The sequence below is a fragment of the Pygoscelis adeliae genome, unplaced genomic scaffold (assembly GCF_000699105.1).
Source record: "Pygoscelis adeliae isolate BGI_AS28 unplaced genomic scaffold, ASM69910v1 Scaffold144, whole genome shotgun sequence".
Lineage (NCBI taxonomy): Eukaryota > Metazoa > Chordata > Aves > Sphenisciformes > Spheniscidae > Pygoscelis > Pygoscelis adeliae.
In genome coordinates this window covers 1,018,271-1,030,669 of record NW_008824551.1, presented here as the reverse complement: position 1 = coordinate 1,030,669, position 12,399 = coordinate 1,018,271, and the positions used below count along the sequence as shown (strand labels likewise).

The window sequence follows — 12,399 nt, the reverse complement described above, 5'->3', positions numbered from 1 at the left end:
GGCTCTCTGGAAGGCTTCTGTTGCTGCGCGGCCTTCAAGCCTCCGGTGCGGACCTGGCTTTAGCTCCCTAAAATCACCGTCCTTCTTCAGGGACAGCTCTCTCCCTTCCCAGCGGGGTGTCGGTTGGTCCAACCAAATTTTTGTGGGCGGAAGGTCAGCCCTGGGCCGCGGAGGGTTTCACATGCGGGCTTCATTGACGATTTTATGGGTTTTATATTTGTCTTGGTCACAGAGAGAAAGTGATTCCAAGCAAGTCGCTAACTGTTGAAAAAATGACATGGGAACGGCTTCATGGCTCTGAAGGCACGGTCCCACAAACCGGTTTAAAGTCACACAGAAGTGTGTAAAGCTACTGCAGAAGTTTCTTGCGTTTTTATCCTGTCCACGGCCACGCAGTTTGACATTTTTGATAGACCAGGTACACGAAGTAGGTAGTCTGGCCTCACGGTACAGCTACGTAATTGCTAGGGCCAGCACATCTGGTTCAGAGGAGCTGTGTGGCTGGCATTCATAGATGGCTTGTTTGCTCCTACAGCGTGTTGGCTTACGGAGCTGATGGACTCCCTGTTAATCTTTTGTGGACTGTTAGTTTTCTGACTTTTCTGAGTGCTGGATCAGACGAGCTATAATTTGGAATTTCATCCTTAGTTTCATGTTAAGCAGTGGTTTGAGCCAGCAAATCCTGGGTTGTTTTCCTAGCTTAAATATTGTTTTGTTTTTTTGACGTGCGACTACCAACACGTCAACGTGTTAAAGGCTGCTGGTGTGGTAATACTATTAAAGTTAGAGGGATTCTCTAGAAAGCTCAGTAGTCAAGAATTACCATTTTTTCCCCTCTTTATTTCAGTTGAGCTCATATCACATAAGTGGAAGTGGCATATTCTCTTTGAAGAGTGTATAGTGCAGCAAAGCAAGAGCAATGTGGGCAGTATGTTCATCTGAGTGCAAGTGTGTTCCTAGTTTATGATTGTGTTCATCTGCAGGTAGGCATGGCTAATTTTCCTTTCTTTTAGCAGGCATCACTTGATCAGTTTGTGCATGAAGAAGCTCTTCTGGTTGATGACAGAGATAAGATCCTCTCACAGGGAGAAACTCCTCAACTTGTGTAGTTTAGATCGAATCAGGATCAAAGGAGTTTATTGATCTATTAATGACAGAATTAACTGTCAGGCAGTTAATTTAACTACTGTTTAATCAGTTAATTGAACTATATATTCAAGAACAATAGCAACAATGCAAAAGATACAATACTAGGCACTTACAAAATGTTAATAAATGCCTACAGATATTTAAACAGCCTTCTATATCTAATTCCAAGGAATTGTCTAATTGTGGCCTCCCCCCTTCCCACAAGCACACGTTCACACTCTTACATACACACACAGTCCCCTATCTCAGGAGGTATGCATCTCCCAGGAGGTATGCATCTCAAGCACGATCCCCTCTTCCAGCCGCATGGATTCTCTTGTTCACACACACCTTCTGTGGGAAGGTTGCTCTAACTTTTGTGTCTCTATGCAGTCTGCTAGTCCACACACCCGTGAGAAAGTTCCCCACAAGTTCACATACATGCACCCAAGATGTGGGTAGCTGCTTTTTGCACCCTTTATTGTTACTGTACTAGCTGGAGTGGAAGCAGCTCACAGTGACTTATGGGGAGGCACCTCTGCCTGGCCTAGGCAGAGGTCACAGTGCTGTTAGGGCAACATCTAGCCATGTCAAACCACCTTGTGACTGCTGTTCTTTCTGTTACCCTCTCCTCTCACCCTACTATTGCAAATTTTCATGCTTCTCTTATACATCTTCCCAAGCTGACTGTTTCATTTGAAGCCTCTTGGTAATCCCCTGGCTATAATGTCGGCAGCTTACCCCTCAGCTTTTTGCATATAGAAGGCTTCTGTGCTATGGCGTGGTCCCAGTGGAAAACCGATTATTTTTCTCCCTTTCTGAGGTATGAGAAAGAATGTAGTAATGAAAAGCCGCTTCATCTTTATTGTTTTACTCCATTTATAGTCAGGCATTGCCACCTGCTGACAAAAGAACAATTAGGGTGAAAACATAGCACGTGACTAGGATGAATCTGTATTACGTCAGGGATCTGAGGGTATTTAAACTGTATTTAAACTATTTCATATGAATCATCATAATTTGTGTGTCATCAAATTTCTTTGTATTCCTTTTGGAAAAGGAGGGTGAAAAATCATTTTGTGGATTGTTTTGGCGTATGCATCTTCTCTGTGCACATGCACAAGAAGCCAGTTATTTAAATGAATTTATTTAAAGTGTAATTATTAATATTTTTAGGTAACATAATGTAATCAATTTAAAATGAAAACTATAATGGAAAATGTAGTAGAACAAAATACAATGAAAGCCTTAAAATTTTCTAATAATTACATTTTTCATGGAATTCACGTATGATACAGGCACTGTACTCTTAAGAAGCTATCACTTAGTTTTACCACTTTTGATTTACAAGTATGCTTTGGAAAAAAAAAATTCTAATAGGAGAAACCTTCCACAATACTGTGAGGAGAAATACCATGCTGTATCAATAGAGTGCAGTATTCTTCTTATGCAGTTGAGCTATGTTTGTTTTCCCTTGAGAGAAACAGGAAAAAGATATGCCTCAAATTACTTAGCCACAGGTTTCCATAAGTCAGTGTGTGTGGCTAGGACACTGAATGCTTTCTGTAGTTGAATCTGTGTGGGAGCAATAGGTGAAGTACAGCAAACTGGGCCCAAGCACATGAAAAAAACCTCAAGTTGGGAACTGAAAATTGCTCAGTTGTAATTCTAGATATTTGAGTTCTACTGCAGCTCCCTAGCAGCAACAAAATACTGACAGAGGATTAATTTGTAATATATGCATGAGAGACATTCTGCTTGTCTCTCTTATTCAGCTCCTTGAAGTTGTACTTAGATCTGTTCTGTTCTGTCTGTGTAAAAATCATGAAAGAAAACTTCTCGCATTCAGACTTCCATAGGACAGGTGAATGGATAAGGATCTGCATCTCATTCATTCTACTGCTTGCAAGACTTTGTGAGGGAGTGGCATTTTACACTACAGCAGATTTCTCTAAGACGGTTCCTTATTTTTAGGAGAAAAAACCCCAAACAGTCAATTCTGTAGTTGCACTTGTGTAAGAAGCTCCTTTTTGAAAGATGAAATTAAAAACAATGTTTGTGTTCTAAAATATAAACATAGTGGACAGTAAATCGTAAAGGCATTCAGGCAAAAAATACTGATTTCAGAAAAGAAGAAACTGAGAATTTTTATTTTTTTTTCCCCTCAGGCATTGTAGTTTGACTTCACCAGGTTTTTGTTTTGTTTTGCTTTGGTTTTTTTGCTTTGTTTTGTTTTGCTTTGGTTTGTTTTCAAATACATTTCAGAAAAGTGACCAAAGCAGTACTGACCTAAAGTGGAAAATATAACTTAGGTAGTAAAAATGGTATATGTTTTCATGAAACTAGTTTCTCTATTGTATTGTTTACAAACTAGATTCTTGATACTGGGGATATTGCAATATTACTGCAACATCAAGGCAGTACAGCACATATGACCAATACCACGAGTCCTTCACAACCTGGCCTACAAAGCTTGGTTGTGCGAAATGGCTTCTCTTCAGAGTAGATGCCTCATTTCTGAGTTAAACACCAATACTGCTATCCTTTAAAGTATCTCTTTTTAATCTAATAAGCAAAGCAAAATCTTGCTGTTCTGCATGCAATAAATTCACTTTTTTTTCTTCTTTTTACCCCTGCAGTGTCTTTAAAAAAAAAAAAGTGGTCCGTTTTGAGAATGTGCTGTGATTTAAAAAGGAGGTTTTTGCTCCTCTATGCAACACAAAAGGGGCAGGCAAAAGCCATAGCTGAGGAAATATGGCAGCAAGCGGGTGCCCATGGACTTGAAGCTGATGTGCACTGTATAAGTGAAATGGACAAGGTGAGATACTCCATGCTGTTTTGAAAAATAGGTATTTAAGAGCTGTATTTTTCTTTGTGTGCTTGAGTGGTGGCTGTTAATAATCGTGAAGGCTGAGCACATGCACCCATCTAAAATATACCATCTAGTTTTAAATTTTTGTTTCTTATGAATCAGTAATTTGGACCAATACTCACAGACACTTGATAGCCTGCTGCCAAAGGTACATCGTTCTTGTGATTTTTCGTATTAGAACAGTAAATGAATATATCTTTGATCTCTCTTCTAACAACAGTGCAGTGACTTCTTGAAAACTATTTATGTATGCAGTAGTGAATGAATTCTGTATTTACCGGTCACCTCTCCTGTTGTTAGAAATGATGCATTTTTTTCTGTTGTTTTTGTGTTGCATTGAGGTCCTGTATTCTGTTAACTGTGGGCTCTAGCATGATCCTGAGCTTTTGTGGGGTATTCTTGAGTTACTTAGCATATGCACTCACTCCAGTTCACACTGGATACACTCAAATTATATTCTAGAAAGAAATAAAAAGCTTGGCTGGAGCAAGGAAGTGGCTTTTTATTATTTGCTGTTATCCAAGGGTAAGGATCTGAAAACTGTTTGTGTCTGTAACTAAAAGCAATATGGACTGTAATTTCCTTCACAGAGTATTTTCAACTGTATGTCCTCAAACAAAAACATCTGAAAAAACAAACAAGCAAAACTTGATAGCCTGGTATTTCATATGAGATGAGCAGAAAATAACACCTAAAAGAGTTGTTTTTCATGCACTTGAAAATGTGAGAAGTTTATAAAAATAATTTAGTTCCCTTTTAGCAAGTTGCTTTCTTGGGGATACACTACATGTTGGGTAGCGGGACATCTGCTTTTGAATGAACGTTCACTGAGTATGTAGCAAAGTGTTACAAAGAGACTTTTATGCAGCCAGCGGGGAATGTGAAGATTCTTCTTATATTCTTCCATTTCATTTCTTCTGCGTTTGACAGGTTTGGAGATTAGTTTCACGAAGGCAGTAGGCAGGACATTTCTAGCCCTGTTATTGGCCTGCCGCTTGAATAAATGTATTTTGTCAAATTTGGCAAGACAACTCAGAGCTGTGAGTTATTGATGAGGTAGGAAGATGTACTGAATTCAGAATCTGAGAATTGGGCACTTGAGGAAAAAAGTAATTTCTGCAGCTTTGTGGATTTCATCATTTAAGCTTTTCCTTACCCTTTACTGCAAGTAAAGAGAACTTCTAGAAGCTTAAGTGTAATTGAGGAGGGGAAGGCAGGGTGGCATAATGTACTGGAGCAAGAGCTTGCTTGAAGTTGGTGGGGCTTCTTGTGAATTCCTTTGGGCATGTTAGATCTGAGAGCTTATTCCACAGCATGCACAGTTCAGAGAGGTGTGTGTGTATGCTTTAGGCGAGGAAGTAAGAGGTTTCTGTTTTGTCCATATTTGTCAGTTAGAAGGCCCGTCTTTATGCGGCTGTTGGGTATTTTTCAGACCTTGTCGTCGCTTAAAGGGATTGCTGTGAAGGTCTATGGGTGGAATAGGTGGCTACAGAGTCAATAGTCATAATGTGATCCTGTTGCCATACAAAAATGAATGGTCAAATACTGTTCAAGTCTCGGAAACGCTGTCTGTTTCCAAGTAGTATCTCTCACCTACAGTCTCGTAGGTGAGAAAAGGTCATAAATCTTTGGCTGGTTACTGCGATTGCTTTTTATGCTTGACGAAAGACTGAAATGAAGTGGAAGTGAGGTAGGAGCAGTAAAATAGGAGGCCAAATGGAGATCGTCTTGGGTCACAGTGCATGTAGTCAGCCTTGGATGAGTTATCGGAATAAGCACATTTGCCATGATACGTATCATTCTGGATAAGACACATCTGGGTGTCTGATCCTGTCCTCTTTCTTCAGCAATCATTCACAGCTTGAGCAGGCTGCTCACTGCTCTTGTATGGCATTGCTGTCCTCAGCTGAGGAGTACTTTTGAAGGAAAAAGAAAGAATGGGACAAAGATGTAACACTAAGGATAGAGGAAGAAGTGGAAGGTAGAGTAAAAAACTGTGTAATTGTGTAAGGTTCTTGATGGTCTGGTGATATATCAGACCTCCCAGTATTTGACACAAATTAATGCAGGACCTCTGTTGCCAAATGTTTGGCTTCCAAAAGCTCTTTAAGTTTGCAGAGGAGAATGTGCAGTGGAGCAAGCAAGAATTCAGTGAACTAATCATACCTCTGTTCTAATGCACCACTTTTTACTTTCTGAGCTTGTATCTTTTTTTCTTTTTTTTTTTTTAATGGAACACAATTTAGTGTAAATTTTTATGTGATACCAGTAGACCCTTGCTTTTTTTACATGAAGAATTTGCTTTTGTTTGTAAATGCAGTAGTCATCTGTGACAATGCACTGCAGAATCTATTGTATTTGTACTTATCAAATCAGCTGTGGAAGTTTTGAAAATCTGGGTTACTGCAACAGGACCTTTAAGGCCTTTTTTTGCACAACTTATAGTTCAATTTTGGAAGTCTCGGGAACTTGTGGGTACTTGGAGTTCACCTGAACTTGTAAAAGACAAAACCTATGTTTGGCATGTCCCTGGAACACAAGTCACTGAAGCCTGGCAAAGTACTTGGGGAATATCCTTGCGTGCTTACTCTCTTCTCTTATACTTCTCTAGGCACCTGCTATTGGCCACTGTCAGAGCAGGACACTGTTCCAGATGGTAATTTAAGTTGCTCCATGCAACTGCTTTTAGGTTTTTCAGGAAAGTTTTGGAGAAAATGACAGCAGCAAAACCCCTTGATACCCTGTTTCTTTGTATTCCTAACCTTTTTAGGTGTAAGGGGTAACTTTTTACCTGGCTTGAGGAGGGGATATGGTTTGAGTGATTTATTGAGTGAAGTGTTTAGAACATAACTCCTCAAACTCTGAAGTTTTGAATTGCAGTCCTGAAACTGCTTGAAATGAAACATAGAATCTCTTGCAATCTTTATTTATATTTTCTCATAACCCTACTATTTTATTAAACTTGGAATGCTGGGAGAGAGTTTAAATTGAAACCTACAGGGAGCAGTAAAAGGAGCTTGAGTTGCTTATTATGGCAAAAAGGAGGTTACGGAGTGACCTAATAGCAGCCTACTTGAGCCAAACTCTTCTGGGCAGCAGAAGACTGTACAACAGGAGGCAAAATCCACTGAGCGCAGACTGATAAACTCAGATTTGACGCTAGTGGAGAAGTTCTTCTGGATGGAAGAGGCTGCCCAGAAAAGTGGAATCTCTACCCTTAGAAGTTTTCAAAATTCACCCAGAATCATAGCTGACCTAATGCAGCGTTGGCAGTTAGTCACGCTTGGAGCATGGGGTGGGACTAGGTGACCTCCAGAGGTCACTCCCAAACAAGGTGTCTGTGAGTGTGTGGAGCTGTGTTTTACATAGGCCGCTAGCTGTCCGTGTGATTCAAAACCTGTAGCCTATAGGGGTGCTGTGAAAGGGCGCATTGTGCGGGTGACCTGGCAGACAGCACGCTAGTGCTGCAGCCCGCTATGGGTGGAAAGCTGGAATAATCAAAGAAACAGAATGCTTTTTACTTGAGAAGTAATAAATGGTTGCATGAGACCTGAATTTATGGAACTGACGCATAATCCCAAATATAGGCAGTTCTTGTCGACCTGGTATAATGGAAGTAGCCCCAAAAAACCATGGGAAATGTCAAAGATCGGTATTAGCAAAGGGGAGAGAAGTGAATTGGGGGAAGGGTGAAGGGGCCAAAATGAATCACACTGTAGAGCACGGTGACTGATTATCTCTGTTCAGAGCTACCTTGGGTCCGCCAAAGCACAGGGGTTTTTTTTGTGGCAAAGACAGCTGCAACATTGAAGTTATCAGACAGAACCAAATGATCCCTAATGGAACTTAGAAATGATCCCCATAGTTTGTACGGCCACACCCCAGTTAGCTGTGTGAAATTATCAGGATTATGTCCAACTGTGTGATTGTGATCATATACACAAAAATACTTTTTCCACTTGACAAAGCAAATACTGTAGGAGTTGTGTGTTTAAGCTGTCTGAGTGCAGCTGTGAAGTATTGTTCGCTTGTGTACTAGCCTGCTCAAAATGCTGCCCTTCGGCATTTGTGTATGGGATCATAGGATAATTCAGGTTGGAAGGGACTTCATGAGATCACCTCGCAGCAGGGTCAGCTGAGGTGAGAGCAGGTTCCTCAGGGCTTTACCCATTCTGGTCTTGAGAACTCCAACCAAGATTATAAGTTGCATCCCCAAAATGACTTGTAATTACTTGAAAGACTTTCTGTGGTTTAATACAGGTAAAATGGGATTAAACATTTTTCTGTGTACCTTTGAGAAAAGGAAGGGTGGAAGATAATATGTAAGGCCACAAACAGGTATCAAATGGCACCTTGTAACTTACTTGTTCTATTACTTGTAGTATAACCTGGAAACAGAAAAGGATCCTGTAGTTATTGTTATTTCCACTACTGGTACTGGAGACCCACCAGACACTGCCCGCAAGTTTGTAAAGAAAATTCAAGACACGACCTTGCCACCTGATCATTTTGCCCATCTCCAGTATGGATTGCTAGGTGATTTAGTATTTTCTATGTTATTGCAGCACTTGTCTGTCAGTGAACAATTTTTATATTTTTTCTTGTGAATAAGTTGTTTGGGGTTTTTTAAGTGCTTATAAAACATTTATTTTTATAACATGAATAGCTTTTTTGTGTAATGTCCTCTATGAGCAATAAAAGAAAAGTATCACAGAAATGATCTGAATGTAAGCTACCAATTTAATTTTTTTACAGTTTAATTTTCCTTGCATAAACAAAATATGATATAAGCTATCTATAATTGTTGAAGTTTTAATTTCATGTCAAGTCTCTATGGACTAGATGAGCTTACTTGACTTTATGAGTAATCGGGCATTTTTCTATACAGAGGGAAAGGCAATATAAAATGTTCTTAAAAAATAAGTTTTTAAGATCATCCCATCCCTTTAAATTTGCAATAATTTTTAAAATTTTTAATGTCATACTCATCAGTAGAAGGAATGTAACTTCAGGTTAAAGATTGATACACAAAATACAGATTTGGCAAAAGGCATCTGAGGTATCTTGAGCTGATGGTAAGGTCAGTTTGTTGAGTTTTCAGGTTGTGTTTAAACAAACTCCAGAAACTTCTATTTGAACCTAGGTTATTTTTGCCTGACAAGTTTAAGTTGATAGGTAGGAGTGAGGAAACTTCTAGATTTCTAGTGAGGAAAGTACCCACTAGAAGGAAACTTCTAGTGGATATATAATGTGGAAATCGAAATATATGCATCCTAATCATGTAACGTTCTGAGAAGATGTTATGCTGTTGCCTAGTTATACGTTACAGTTTGTGAAATGGTTAGGTTGTTCATAGCTGACTGAATGCATATATGAAGATAAGCATCGAATTAATACTGATTTTTGTTGTAACAGATATTATTATAGTATCTAAGTTATAACATGTTTTGTGGTTCTAGTCTAGAAAGTTATCAGTCTTAAAATACATTCATGGTATCCATTTCAGCTTGTCCAATGAAGTGTTCGCTCTAAGTACCATACTTGAGAAGGAGCAGAACTCTCTTAAAAAAAAAAAAAGAAAAAGAAGAATAAGGCTGTTATAAAGGAGAAAGGAATAGTCCATTGTTAGGTGGGGATGATAAGGATCTAGTGGTTTGAAATTGCACACAAGAAGGGGTCAGGCTTTGAAAATTGTGAGTTAGGATAGTGAAACAGTGGTGAGGATTACTTACAGAATTTGTGAGGACTGCCTAACCAGTGGTCTTTGGGATTGTTAGATAAGCATCTGTTAAGGATGAGGTATGTATGGTTGATCACTTTTAGGGTGGTTCAGTGGTTTAGTTGATCTCTTAAAATCCCAGGTCCTCCTCCTCCTCATACCTCCTGAGTCCACTGACCGTTTAACTGATAACAAAGAGCATCTTCTTCTAACAGAACATCTTCACGACTGTTAAAAGACAGAAAACCCAGTGCAGTGAAAATGAGATCTACAAAGAAATCTCTGATTCCTGGGGAGGAGGATGTTGGACCAGATTCCCTTATGCACATTTTCCTACATTTCTTACTTCATATTGTTTAAAATCACTCCTGTGTTTGATTTTTTTTTTTCCCTCCTCTCAAGGTTCCAATATTTTTTAATTACTTTTAATACTATGTCCGTTATGGTGTTGACATATAGTAACAATTTTAACCTGAAGGTGAGATAATTTCTTTCAGGAATTCACATACAGTTTATCAGTTTCACTTTTTCTAATTATTTCAGTTCCTTACATTTTTCCTGTAAGAGTGGTTTTGTATTTTTTAAAAACTTCAAACTAAAAAAAAATTCTTCTGAAATGTGAAATATTGAAAGCAAAGTGTTTTCAGAGAAATTCTGTCTTACGTTTGTGAAGGAGGAACCACTTTTTTCAGCTCTGCTTTGGGAAAAACACAGGTTTTTTTTTTGAAGGTCATAAAAGTGTCCTGGTAATATGCACTTTGCTATATCAGATTCTTCTGTTTGCCTGCAAGAAAATCCTGTGTTGTCTTTGCAGATCTTTGTCTGTGTAGCATGGGTGACTGGCTGATTGATATGATTCCTCTTTCCTTGAGTTTGCTAGGTCTGGGAGATTCAGAGTACACATTCTTTTGTAATGGTGGAAAGACAGTAGACCGACGACTCCAAGAACTTGGTGCCCAGCACTTCTATGACACAGGATTAGCAGACGATTGTGTAGGGTAAGTGCTGAATGAGTTTGGATTTTATTTCTTCAAGATGCAATAATTACATGTGAATTTGGCTAAACACTCTGAACTCTTCGAAATCAGTTGAACCTGAATACTCAGCACCTCATAGGAATGAGTCCTGTCTGAACGCAGTATGCCTTTTCAATCTCAATTGCCATTAAATAAAACTCCATTTTTAAAGTGTGAGCAAACTTCTGTAATGCCTGGAAAAATGGAGAGTATTTAGCAGTTTTTGAAATTAAGTAATTCAGAATAAGTGGAGGGGTTTAAAAATACAGTCTGTTTACTGAAGGAAATAAAAATAAATCCAGTTTCCAGTATGTGTGGTACTGGGTAACGGGATCTCTTTCTACACACACATCAGGCTTTTATCCAAGCTCACATCTTGCAGTATAGTTGCTTTAGGCAAACCCTACAATGTTTTTTAATTTTTTTCTCTCTTCCGTAAAACATCCTCTTTTTTTTGATCATGGTAGAGGATTACTTAAGAAGGTTTTTTTGATTGCCGTAGAGGAATTATGTAAGAAAACAACTCCCTCCCCGTTTTGTTGCTCTTTCTGGCCGGTAGGCTGCAGTCTTGGCTTATTTATTTTGAACTGCATATTATATCGGCTCTGTGCATGATGATGTGAGACAATTGAATGCAAACATTGCCATAACCATAAAACTTATATCTTGTGTTCTAAAATAATAAAAACGGAACATTAGTGTAAGCTATTGATATTGCTGTTGCACAGTGAAAAGTTGCATATTTTGCTACCATCCCTTCAACTTCCTGTCATAAAGTTCAGCGTAAGAAAATAAAAATGAGAAACTGGAAGAAGAGTGAGGCTGTTATGCACTTTAGACTCCGTAAATTTACATAGTGGTAATAACTAAATGAAAATACTTTTTTGACAAAAAAGTCACCTTGGTAACAGCTGCAGATATATATTAAAAATGGAAAATAAATCGTGTTTTTAGCTTTTGTGGTCTTTTCATTATTTGTAAATTAACAGTCCAGTAAGTCACAATAAGTCAACCATTCCTTTCTCCCTTTTTTTTTTTCCCCTCCCTCCCCAGTTTGGAACTAGTGGTTGATCCTTGGATTGATGGACTTTGGCTTGCCCTCAAGGAAGCATTTCTATTGCAGAAAGAAAAAGAAGGCATGAGCAGCGATGCTGTTTCTAGCTCTCTCTCTGCAGCCCCGCACGTTGGGCATGAACTAAACTTAAGCTCAGAAGTACAGAACTTGAAGCTAGAAGATGAAAGAGTGAGGAGTTCTGATGTTCGGACACAAAAACTGGTTGACATCCATCTTGTGGCTTCAACTAGAGACACCGAACCTTCACTTGTTCATTCTGTCCCGCCTGTCTCTCAGTCTGCTCTTAGTATTCCTGCCTTGCCACCAGAATATATAGAGGTGCAGTTTGAGGACACCCATGGTGAGGTAAGGACTTCACTTTGAATGATGAAAACCTCCAGCTCTGGTAGCAGCATGAGTGTATACTCCTACATACCACTCAAAAGAGCAAGTGAATACTTACATAAAGGAGGTAACGTCCCAGAATGCAGGAGGTTTTTGAATTGTAAGTGAAGGTCCGTTTATATTGTGAAAATGTAGTTACCACCATATGAGTTATGGACACTGATGTAAAAGTATAATTTAGTTAAATAATAATTTGATAAAGGAA

At 38.9% G+C, this 12,399-nt stretch overlaps 1 protein-coding gene across 2 annotated transcripts in view; it reads left to right on the top strand.

The window, feature by feature from the left end:
- Positions 1 to 850: 850 nt before the first annotated feature.
- Positions 851 to 12,399, top strand: part of MTRR (5-methyltetrahydrofolate-homocysteine methyltransferase reductase) — a 32,805-nt gene continuing 21,256 nt past the window's right edge. For both annotated transcript variants that reach the window (XM_009321912.1, XM_009321913.1), the window contains exons 1-5: positions 851 to 983; positions 3,768 to 3,946; positions 8,383 to 8,536; positions 10,600 to 10,717; positions 11,789 to 12,155. In XM_009321912.1, the coding sequence (XP_009320187.1) occupies positions 3,803 to 3,946; positions 8,383 to 8,536; positions 10,600 to 10,717; positions 11,789 to 12,155 (783 nt within the window). In that variant the 5' untranslated portion in view covers positions 851 to 983; positions 3,768 to 3,802. The remainder of the gene's footprint in view (positions 984 to 3,767; positions 3,947 to 8,382; positions 8,537 to 10,599; positions 10,718 to 11,788; positions 12,156 to 12,399) is intronic.